We start from the raw sequence: 12675 nt of genomic DNA on the forward strand, positions 1-12675 counted from the left end.
TTTAATGATTAGTCACCCTCACATTGAGGGTTGCAGGGAATTGAAAGCTGAGAACATTAGTACAGATGGCTTTTTTCCTTTAGCCTCTCCTTTACTATAAGTGGAACCACCTATAGAGCAGATCTGAAACAGAGGACCTGAAACTGCTGTTGGATGTGGATATTACAGTGAAAGAGAATAGTGGAGCAGAAAAGATTGTCCCAGGAGAGTCTTCTTGTTGGCAGAAAGTTACCAAAGGCAATAAACTTCTGACAAGGAATCTTGATAAACATTCACAGACTGACTATTCTGCTACTTGAACTGTTTTTCTGGGCAGATATGATGACTATTTGAGATTTCTTTGTTTTATTAATTTGATAGCATCTGACATTTTTCTGTTGATGTTACGCTTGAAAAAGTTAGTGGGATTCATTTCGATGAGTTTAACAGAGATTTGGGTTTGGAGAATTGCAAGCACTGGGTTGATCCATGTTGGGGGGTGTTTATCATTCCTTACTGGGCCAGTGTGTTAGTAGGTTAGCATACTAATGATGTTTTTCTGTTACTACTACTACTACTACTACTTAACATTTCTATAGTACTATTTGATGCACACAGTGCTGTACAAACGTAAGAGACAGTCCTTGCTCAGTAGAGCTTAAAACCTAATCAAGATACACATACAGGGCAAAAGATTTGGGGGGGGGCGCGTGGTTTCATATAATAAGACAATGGGTAAAATTAGCTAATGAGGCTGAAAGCAGATAATCAGGCTTAAAATTTAAAAGCAGTCTCAAAAAGTAGATTTTTTGGTGGGATTTAAGCAAGGTAAGAGAGGGAGCATGACATAGCTCAGAACGTCTATTCTAAGCATGTGGTATATAGTCAGGTGGAAAGCACAGAGTTGGGTATTGGCAGTTGAGAAGATGAACATAGATAGGAGTGTCTAGTCTGAGCGGAATGCACAAGAAGGAGTGCATAGAGAGATAGCTGCAATGTAAAGGCACGTGTAGGTGAGTAAGAAGAGCTTGACATGTATGAAGGTTTGGATAGGGAGCCAATGCAGTGATTTCAGAAGAGAGGTAATATGGATTTAGCAACTTTGGCAAAAGATAATTTGTTTAGCTGAATTTAGGTTAGATTGTACTGGAGAGAGAGAGCTCACTGGGAGACTCATGAGGAGCAGGTTGCAATAGTCTAAGCAGGAGGAGATGAGAGAGTGGATAAGGGTTTTGGTATTGTGACCAGAAAGGAAGGGATAGATTTTGGTGATGTTATAGAGAAAGAAATGGCATATTTCAGCAGAGTTTTGGATATTTGTAGAGAAGAAGAGAGATGAGTCTAAGATGACTCCTAGGTTACAGGCTGAGGAGATTAGAAGTATGACTCTTTTATCTATAGAAATAGAAAAAGGAGAAAGAGAGGAGGTAGGTTTGTGGGGAAAGATAAGGAGAGGGCCCAGGATAGAACCCTGAGGTTCACCAATTGATAGCAGGATGGCAGAAGAGGAGGATCGGTTATTTACTCTTTCAGATAATAGAAGGACTAGGGGGCACTCCATGAAGTTAGCATGTGGCACATTTAAAACTAATCGGAGAAAGTTCTTTTTCACTCAACACACAGTTAAACTCTGGAATTTGTTGCCAGGGGCTGTGGTTAGTGCAGTTAGTATAGCTGTGTTTAAAAAAGGATTGGATACATTCTTGGAGAAGTCCATTACCTGCTATTAATTAAGTTGACTTAGAAAATAGCCACTGCTATTACTAGCAACAGTAACATGGAATAGACTTAGTTTTTGGGTACTTGCCAGGTTCTTATGACCTGGATTGGCCACTGTTGCAAACAGGATGCTGGGCTTGATGGACCCTTGGTCTGACCCAGCATGGCATGTTCTTATGTTCTTATCTACTAGAGGAAACACTTGATCGGGTGGGAGCTTTTGAAATTGAGATTAAGTGGAGGATGTGTGGGATGATGTGTGATATTTTTTGGTTGGTTTCTCTGTGATGGCAAGCTTTCAATTTGTTGATTTAAATGTGAAAGGCCTAAATTCCCCTATGAAGTGTCAGTTTCTTTTCAGAGAAGCAGCACAGTTTCGTGCAGCTGGTTTTTTTTTATTCTTATCTGAGAAAACAGGATGAGAAATTAATGAAAAGAAGCAGTATCCTCATATGTGTTTGCTTTGAGTATGGTACATTCTAAGCATGATGGGGTGGGTATTTTGATTTTGAAAGATGTGATTTTTGATGTTTTGGAAATTTAAAGGGTTAGGGAGGCAATATATATACTATTAAAAATTAAGATTAGCTCTCTGATTTTTTTTGCTTCTGAATCTGTATGGTCTGATCACCAATCAGAATGATTTTTTTGTAGCCCTGGGGCAAACTCTTAGTGGATATGTAGAAGAACATTTGATTATCGGGGGAGATTTCAATTTGATTCTCTTCCCAGCCCTTGATAGTTCTAAGAATGGTGGAGCATCCTTGGGGATACATAGAGGTAAGCTTAAATTTTGTATGTCTTCTTGGGGTCTAATTAATGTGTGGAGATTTTTTAATCCTTCTTTTAGGGATTATATTCTATTCTAAGAGCATAAGAAATTGCCATACTGGGTCAAATTAAGGGTCCATCAAGCCCAGCATCCTGTTTCCAACAATGGCCAATCCAAGCTACAAGTACTTGGCAATTACCCAAACACTAGGTAGATCCCATGCTACTGAAGCCATTAATAGCAGTGGCTATTCCTTAAGTCAACTTGATAAATAGTAGTTAATGGACTTCTCCAAGAATTTATCCAAACCTTTTTTAAACCCAGCTACAATAACTGCCCTAACCACATCCTCTGGCAACAAATTCCAGAGCTTTATTGTACGTTGAGTGAAAAAGAATTTTCTCCGATTGGTTTTAAATGTGCTGCATGCTAACTTAATGGCGTTCCCCCTAGTCTTTCTATTATCCGAAAGAGTAAATAACCGATTCACATGACACATGACACCTATTCCAGAATAGATTTCTTTTTATGAGCAAATCTTGCTTGTCTGAGATGTCCCCTGCGAACATTGGGGCTATTATGGGATCCAATTATGCGCCTATAGAGTTTGTATGTTTCTTTTTACAAAAAGACTGGGTAACAGTTTTGAGATTGAATGACTATTGAATGAGCCCCAGATCTTTGCTAAATTAAGGAATGACTTGCAGGATTATCTTCTGTGGAGGAGTAGCCTAGTGGTTAGTGCAGCGAGCTATGAACCAGGAGAGCAGGGTTTGAGTCCCATTGTTGCTCCTTGTGACCTTGGGCAAGTCACTTTACCCTCCATTGCCTCAGGTATAAACATAGGGGCCATTGCAATAAAGTCATGTAGAAAGCAGGTGAACAGTCAGTGCTCGTTCTCTTAAATCACCCCATGCAATATTTAAATTAGGGGGTCGCAGTTTTCGTGACGGCTGTTTATCGGCATTGGTTTTCCTTACAGGAGGACGGCCATCACAAAAACCAATGCCGATAGACCCGGCGTCGGTTTTCCTTATCGGCGGACGGCAGTTATGAAAATTGACGCAGGCTTTATCGGCGTCTGTTTTCGTGGCTGTCTGCCTTTAGAAAACCGACACCGATAAACTTGGCGTCAGTTTTCGTGATGGGTCCGACTGTCTATTTTTTTTTTTTTTTACTTTTGTTTCTTTTATTTTTCATCCTACTTAATATCACAATGATATTAAGTAGGAGGCAGTACAGAAAAGCAGTTTTTTCTGCTTTTCTGTACTTTTTTTTTGATGCGCACAGCTATTAACGCCTGCTCCAGGCAATTTTCCAAGTTATTAGATTATTTTTTCTAATGGGAGCAGATGCTAGTTTTTGACAGTTCCTTACCTACTGGTTGTTCTTATCTTCGATCATGCCCTTCATCCCTGAAACGATAAATGTGAGATATACTTTTAGTCTTTCTAGGTTGTTAGATTTTCACAGTTAAAAATCTTTGAATTCGTCTATTAGCGTTTCAGAGAAGTTTGTGGTATTGGAGTATCTGTTATGCAAATAAAATTCTTCTTTACTGGACTCTACATCACTGAATTGTCTTCATGGCAAAAGACAATGCAGGTATAGGCTGTGAAAAAAAATGACAGTGTCTGGAAACTGTCACCTCAGCAGTTTTCAGAGGCTCAATGTACTTGGGTCAGTCGGGGGCCATTCACCAGATCTCCTCCTGAATCTCTGCCATTGTGAGTTTTAAATCCAGTCACTAGATGCCACCGTTGTGTGATGACTGACTTCCTCCCGCCCTTCCTCTCCTCTCCAGGGGCTATGAATGCTGCCTCTGTTGTACCCCCATCCAATCCAGGAAGCAGAGCCAGGATTCGAACCCAAGTCTCACAGAATTGCCACCAAGACTGTCCCTGTTCCCTGCATTTTTAACACATTACGATTAAGAGCATACATTTAACAGCGAATCCTGTTTGAAACAGGAGCTGTATTTGTAGTAAAAGATACATTCGAGAAATCTGTGGGTACAAAATGATTTTTAGTTAAGAGGTAACTGTAGCAAGTATCATATCCTCTTTCCAGCAGTTCAGTAGAAATTAAAATAAGCTATTCCCTAATCTGAAAGTATGCAAAGCTCAAGCATTATGTATATACTGATTTCTTAGCGAAATTATTCAATTTGACATGGGGCCTGATTTATTTCTTCCCCCTTCCTCACTCCGAAATGCATTGGTGTTAGGATACGTCTGAGAAAGAGAGAAAAAAGAAAAAATGTTTAAGGCAAAATGAAGGGATTCGTTATCTTTAAAAGCCTCTTGTTACTTTTTAACTAAGTTAAACTGAAGGAGAGAAAAACATAATTCTGAAAGGGAAAAGCTTTTATTTTTATCGTTACTGTATATATACTTTGCTGATGGTAAATGAAATAAATGTGGTTCACTAAAAATACTTTTGAAAATCTGTCAAGGAGGAGAGCAGCAAAACTCATAAAACAATAGGAAAATATATTTTTTTATTTTTATGGTAGCTCATTAGTTGATGGGAAGGGACTGTGAAAGGAATTGATATCTATTGCACTTGGTGCTGATAAACTTTCTATATGATTAGTTTCAAAATGAGCTTGCATTATATCCAAGGCTCCAGCTTTATGCTAGAGTACCTTAAATTGCTGCACCTTCCTTCTGCATTATACTGACAGCCCCCTTCAGCAGTAATTGAGTCTGTTTAATGTAACTGTGATACCAGAAACATCAACTGAATGGCAGCAAACTTCTTTAATGTTTCTAGCATTGCACTTTGATACTTGTTAACTAGTTAGCTGAATACCTTTCTTCCTTTTATGTTCTTTAGCTGATGAATACCAGAAGAAATCAGAAGAACTAGAGCAAGAGATGAAAACTTTGAAGTTTCAACTCCCTTCAAGGCATCCTTCAATTTGCATCTTTTTGGATAGATTCAGAGCTGCGGTGCAGGCTGCATTATACTGGATGGCAGATGGGTAAGTACACCCTTAGGAGCAGAAATGGACTAAAATCACGTCAGGAGAAAAATCTTACTGAGTCTGTGATACCTTTTTAAAAAATGTATTGTTTATTAATATTCAACAAAATTCAGCTGTACTCAGTTCACATAAATCACAGTGTATATGAATTGTTAACTCAAAAGAGAAAATCCCGTTTTCACCAGCGCTGAACTAAACATATCCGTGTGTTCAAAACTTCCTTTTCAATCATATCTTAAACCATAACCCTCCCTCTCCCGCTCCCATTGAACCAAAACAGACACCATATCGAACTATTAAGAAACAGTGCATACCCATGAACTTTTTTTCATAGAACCTCAAATACTCAACACTTTCCCTGGTTTCCCCGGAGTTTTAGCTGTTAACACCTCTATTCCTTTCATCCATTCCTGAATGGATGAAAGATCCTTGGATTTCAACTTCCCCTTCTACCCACTAACAGTAACTTCTTGGCAAGGGATCTGCTAGACCCTCGTTGAATATCTTAAAAATGTATACTTTTGGATCATTCAGTATAACAAGATTTGTGACCTTCTCCACAACCTCCCTTACGTCTGCCCAGTATGAAGTAAGCAGAGAGCAAGAAAAAACTAATATGAAATAGGGTTCCATATTGCCTACATTGCTGCCAGCAAGATTCAGAATATGACACATGTATTGCATACATTCGTACTGGGGTAAGATAGGCCCTAGGAAGGAGGCAGTTCTGCTGTTCTGCAATATTTGTGGAAATGAAGCTTTTCCAAACTCCCAATATCATTTGGTTCTAAATCTCCTCATCCCAAGATCCTCCTATTTCTCTTTCCCACTTAACACTACCGGGGGGACCTTTACTATCCTCACTCCAACTAAGAGCCTTGTAAATGTGACTTACCCTTCCTTTCATTGGTCCTCACACCCCCCCCCCCCCCCGCCGTTCAATGCAAAATCAATTGTTTATTGTCCTTAGTGAAAACAAAAGCTCTCAATTGCAAATAACCAAAAAAGAAGGCCAGCAAACTAAGTTTTTCTTTAAACCCTTCCCATGAATAAAACGATCTATGATACTTTTAATGAACCAACATGCAAAGATGCTAAATTATACAAACTTTTGAGTCCACATAGTTCTTATTTGGTCATGAAAACCAAGGAAGCAGTTTTAAATCTCCTTTGTTTTCTATTTGTTTTATTTACAAGTTCTCTGTGTTTGTTAAAATAATTGAGAGAGAAGCAGAGATGGGCAGCAAGGATACCAAGAGGTCTTTCAGTAAGAATGTGTGAGTTTTCTTTAGAGTCTCATATTGAGAGTGATGCCATTTTAGGATGATGCATCACTAATAAATCTGAGATATGCAAAGTGAGAAGTCTTGAAGGTACAGAACATAAGACAGTGGCATACAGAGAGAGAAAAAGAGAGAACATTAGTATTCAGTATGCATGAACGATAGGAGAATGAGTTTCTGAGAGTGGAAGAAGCGTGGAGATCAGGAAGATACATGAATGTTAGTGAGTACAATGATATGGCCTTGACTCAGTCAAAATAGTGTGTGGAGACAATCATGCAGCATCTTGTATAGCATACTTATATAGTGGTAGTCCATCATTGACAGTGTTGTATATCTCATCTGTGCTTTTGCGTATGATGCTGAAGTCTGAAGTCTGAAACACAGCAGAACTATGGGATGGGAAATTCATAGCCACGATGTTTGTAGCTCTGTTTATTTTATTTATTTATTTAGAAGCTTTTATATACCGATTGCCGTTTGCACATCGAATCGGTTTACAAGGAACATTGTGGTAATTTGATACTGCATAAACAAACAATTACATAGAAGGATTGGAAGAACAAAGGAATATTGCGCTTTATATACTATGGCATAGCATAAGTGATGAATGGAAACAAAACAGGGTAACAGAATAATAACTGGGAACGGATTTAAAAAAAAAAAAAAGTTAGGAGAGTCAGAATAAAGAGGGAGGAACCAAACAATGTATCTATGGCACCTTTCTAATTTCACAATTTTGTTGCTCCAGCTTGAAACTGCTACATACCAATCTTGTCAGGGACCATTGGCAAGTGTTGTCCTGAGCCATTTGCTTTAGTTCCTTGGAAATTATTCCAGCCACTGTAATCATTCCAAAGACTGTGGTTTTTCAAATGGCTGTGTGTCAGCTTTTCTTTCTTCCGCCATGCCTCATAGTAACGTAATAGTTCAAGAATGGTTAGCTCCGATCCGCAAGAGCCACAAACATGCCTGGTTTTCTGGATATCCATAACGAATAAGCATGAAATAGATTTGTATGCACTGCTTTCGATTGGATGAATGAGTCTCCATAATAAAGTTTCTAAACGGACATTTCTTGGCATCTAATCCATTTTGTTGCCCTTACATATGGGTGACATCACAGGATGGAGCCCAATCAAGGTACACTTTTGTCAAAGTTTCTAGAACTTTGACTGGCACCTACTGGGCATGCCCAGCAATGGACCGACCCTGCATCCAGCAGGGGTCCCCCTTCAGTCTCTTTTTTTCCACGCAGCAGTAGCCACGTGGGTTAAGGAACTCTCTTGAGATTCCTGAGAGGAATTTTCCTCATGGAACTTCTTCAAAAATTTATACCCCGTAGGGGTCCCCCTATCGATATCTGTACTCCGCGGTCGAAAGGTAAGGTTTTACCCTTGTTGCGGTCGATTCCCGTTGAATTTTCCCTCCGGGGCCTACTGGCCATCGACCACACTGCGGCTAAATTTTTGTCGAAGCCATGGCATCTGGTTTTCGTCAGTGCTCCGATTGTCCTCGTACAATGTCCATAACAGACCCGCATAGAGTTTGTGTATTGTGTTTGGGGTCTGACCACGATACCCTAACTTGCACCAAATGTGCCCAAATGACGCCGAAGGGCTGTAAAGCCCGTTTGGAGAAGATGGAGTTTCTTTTTCATTCAAAACTCCTGACTCCTTCGACTGCATCGACTTCGTCTGAGCCGGTGCCATCGACCTCGCGCCAGCAGCGGGCCACCAGCCCGGCCTGACCGGCATTGACTACTCCAAAGGTGTCGATGTCTTTCTCATCACCTCAGGAGAAGGATCAAGGAGAACATCGTGAAAAACGTCAACAATGGCATCGGAAGGCTCAGTCCGCCGAACCAGGCAAGACCTTGGCATTGGTGTCGATAGAGCCACCGATGAAGAAATCCCATCCAGAGAAGGCCCCATCCTCCTCTGCGACCGGGTCACCAAGGTGTTCCCCACCTTCATCGGTGCAGGGAGCCGTGATTCCACTTTCACCGGTGGACCCTCTGGCTATGCCAGTGCTGCCTCCTACTCTGGTGCTGGGGTTCCCCATCCCAGGCTTCTGCGAGGAATTGGATCGGATGATCCAAGAGGCCATCGGTAAAGCACTGTAGAGCTTCCAGCCTCCATGGATGCCGATACTGGTGCCCAAGCCGGTCACCGATCTGATTCCCATGGCGCTCGCACCGCTACTGGGTAGATTGGATGCGTCGCTTGGTGCCCTTCCACCGATAGAACCGAAAACACTGGTATGTCCTCTTTCTTCGATGCCGATACCTCTGTCATCAGAAGACGAAGAAACACCGTTACCAACACCGCCATCTGGAATTCTGCCACTGACTCATCTATCGATGTCGCCAGTTCCATTGATGCCACCATCGATGCCGTCTGTTCCTCCATCGATGCCATTGATGCCTCCATCGATGCCATCAGTGCCACTTCCGATACCATTGATGCCTAGGCCTGGTCCTTCAAGATTAATGCCTTTCCTCCCTTCTGAAGATCCTCAGGGAGCTGGTGATCAACCTTATGATCTTTGGACTGATGATTCTTTCCAGGATACAGATGATCTGCCTTCAGAGCCCTTTCCTTCTGAAGAAAACTGTCAAAAACTCTGGCTAAGATGATAAGGGGAGAACCAGGGGGGGCCTGGGGGGACCTGCATATACCATGTGATCCCATTTACAGTTTAAAAAAACAAAACAAAACCGCAAAAACACATCAAAAACTTCTAAGAAGAAGTGAAAAAAGAGAGAGAGACTCAATTTGCTGCAAGCCATGAGGCTCTGCAGAATTGAAGAGACTGAGGCGACCCCGCATGGATGCGTGGTATAATGCATGTGTGAGCATGCTCAGAGAGGCTCCGTTAAAGTTCTAGAATCTTTGACATAAGTTTTCCGTGCCGGGCCCAATAAAATGTCACCCATATGTAAGGACCACCTTAATGCTTGTCCTCGGAAAACACCTATTATAGATAAGCAACTTTGCTTTCCACCTCTCTTTGGAGTTAAAAAAAAAAAAAAAAAAAAAAGCTTTGATATGACTGAGGGAGTTGCATAGTTGAACAAGACTTGACCACACATGAGAAAAAGGATGTCTAGTTATTTCTGGTTCAAGCTAGTATCTGTTCTTGCACCATCAAGCTAGTATCTGTTCTCAGCATCCACACGTGCAACTGATTGTCCATGGTGGACACCCATTATAGGTAAGCAAGTTTGTTTTTCAGCTGCGTGCCCTGAATGGATATGACTGGTACTGAGGTAATGGAATGAGGTGCAGCCTGGAACAAGACATCTATTGTACTGAGACTGATGATGCAGTCAAAGAGTTGGACTGCTTTCTAAAATCTATGGGCCATCAGGAAGGCACTGAGCAAATCTCAAAAGTTGTGACCTTTATTTTTGAACCTAAATGCTGGGTAAAGTTTAAGCTTAGAAGATCATCCTAAAGAAAATAAAAATATTGGCTAAGGAGAATGCCAAATACAGAGACTAGTTACACCAAGTTAGCAATAGATTGTTGCATTATGATGCCATCAGTGATTTCGGTAACAAAGAAATCTTAGGAAGATAAAGTAAAGAGAGATAGAGAGCAGGTAAGGAGGAGGAAACTGGAAAAGAAGAAAAAGAGGGCAGGGATTATAGCAATGGCAGAAAAAATTAGACAAAACTGGATTTGGGGAGACTGAGTCTATAGGAGTGAGGAAGATGAGGATAAACTGGAAATAGGAATTTGAAAACTGGGAAAGGAAGCAAGGATAGAAAGTGAAGCGAGATGAATAGAAGGAAAGATTAAAGTGGAGGCTGAGAGCTGAGGAGAAGCTATGTCCCACCAATTGAGAAATGATGCACTAGAATGAAAAAGAAGAGAGGCAAGAAAGTAGAGGAATATAAGGGGGAGAGAAAGGAATAGCTAAGATTGTAAGGGGGAAGTAAAGGAAAGTCAGGCATGGAGGAAGGAAGGGTAGCAGGGCATAAGATAGGTGAGGAAAGAAGGGGAATATTTTCCATGCTTGGATGGGTTTAAAAGTAGTTTTTCATAAAATTAAAATTAAGAGGAGCACACAATGTGTGAAAGTGAAACATATCTGACCATAACGAGTACATGTTTTTTCTCTATTTGAGGAAGCTTGTTCTCCTTGGTTTTAATTTTACGGATAAACTACAGGAACTGCATCTTTGGCAACTATTTATATTCTTGTTGCAATGTACACAGTTTTGGAGTACTTGTAATTTTATCTGTTAGAAGTCAGTTTCAGGTGAACATCATTCTCTCATTGTAAAAGTATTTTTTCATAATTATTTGAGCTTCCTTCTCTTCAGCTTCTTGCGATGACCCCTTGTCCTTGAGCTTTTCATTCTGTGGAAAATGTTACCCCCTGGTACTGTATTGAATTCAGCCTGAGACATTTGAATGTTTGCAGCATATCTCCTGTCTTCTCTTTGAAGAGTACAACTTTCTTTCCTTCTGTCTCTCTGTCTTTGAACTTCCTCTACCTTGTCAATGTCCTTTGGTATATGTGATCTCCACATCTGAATACAATATCCAAGTTGGTAGTAGAAACCTATAATGTTGTTTCCCTCTTTCTATTAGTGATAAATCTTTTTATGCACCTAAATATATTAGGCTTCCCAAAAGCTTTACAACACTGACTGGTTATTTTGCGGTCATAGATATGACCCCCAGATTTCTTTCTTGATTGGTGACTTCTAGTTCTTCCTCCCCAAAATGGTATTTGGCCTTTAGATTTAGTACATCCCAAATGCATGATTTTGCATTTTGTTTGGTATAGTTACCATATCTTTGACCATTTTTTCAGTGTTTGTCTTCGTTCATCTTATTTGCTGACCTGTTATGTCTGCTCTGTTAAAAAAATGTTTATATTATCTCCAGACAAGCACAGCCTTTTGATACCATGCTAGTCACTTTCTTTTTATCAGAGTTGATTCCATTTTTTACGATTCTGGTTGAAATCTGTGGCTCAGTCAGCTTCTCATCCAGTTTATAATTTTTCTTTCAACTCCGACTGGCTAGTTTGCTCAGCAGTCTTCCGTGTGGAACCAGTGTCAGAGGTGTTACTGAAATCCAGATAGGACATATCTACGGTATCTTCTACTCCCGCCCCATTCTACTATTCTGGTCACTTAGTAAAAGAAATCATAGGTTTTTCCCCCTGTGAAGCCATTGTTGCCTATGATCCTGCAAACTGCTGTTATCAGGTATTGCAATATACTGTTCTTTGTTCACCTTCAGTGTTAAACTAACAGGTCTGTAGTTTTCTGCTTCTTCCTTGATTCCAGTGGTGGTACATCTATTCTCCAGTCTCATGGAACCTCTCCTCTGACAAAATTTAAGAATGCTTGGGACAGATTCGGAGAGCAGTGATACAAGATTGAAAAGATGTACTGCATTGAATATACAGTATCAAATTTCCATTGAACCTGTGTATATGTGAAAGAGGGGATCTCTGTTGGGGAACGTGTGTGTGTGTCTTTTCCATTCCTAGTCCTTTCTCTTTTCTGTCTTCCTACCTGCTTTTCTCCTCTTCCTGCTCAGTTTTTTCCTTCCCCACTTTAAGCATTAATCATCCCCTTTTCATCTCCATCCATTTATTTTCTTTCCAATTTATACATACAATTTTCCTGTTATACATTAACTTTTCATTGACAGAAAAGCTATGCACATAAGTTGAAAAATGACATGGGTGAACAAAATTGGGTGCATAAGACATTTCCCACAGTATGCGTACTGTAAAGGATACCTAAAAGCAAGGTTTAGGGGCTGTTTAAAATAAATATGGAGTCTGGGAGTTAAAGTATGGAGACCTGGATGATCCTCTACTCAAAATGGAAGAGGACAAAAGAAAGAAGATGATAAAAATGAATTGATTGAACTTGTATGGCTCAGCTGAGATATATCACT

General features: G+C 40.3%; 1 protein-coding gene across 1 annotated transcript in view; it reads left to right on the forward strand.

Moving 5' to 3' along the window:
* The window catches only part of DISC1 (DISC1 scaffold protein), a 699528-nt gene that overhangs the window by 143386 nt on the left and 543467 nt on the right, over positions 1-12675 (forward strand). The window contains exon 5 of the mRNA XM_029593853.1: positions 5309-5456. Coding sequence (XP_029449713.1) covers positions 5309-5456 — 148 coding nt within the window. The remainder of the gene's footprint in view (positions 1-5308; positions 5457-12675) is intronic.

The sequence above is a fragment of the Rhinatrema bivittatum genome, chromosome 3, assembly GCF_901001135.1.
Source record: "Rhinatrema bivittatum chromosome 3, aRhiBiv1.1, whole genome shotgun sequence".
Lineage (NCBI taxonomy): Eukaryota > Metazoa > Chordata > Amphibia > Gymnophiona > Rhinatrematidae > Rhinatrema > Rhinatrema bivittatum.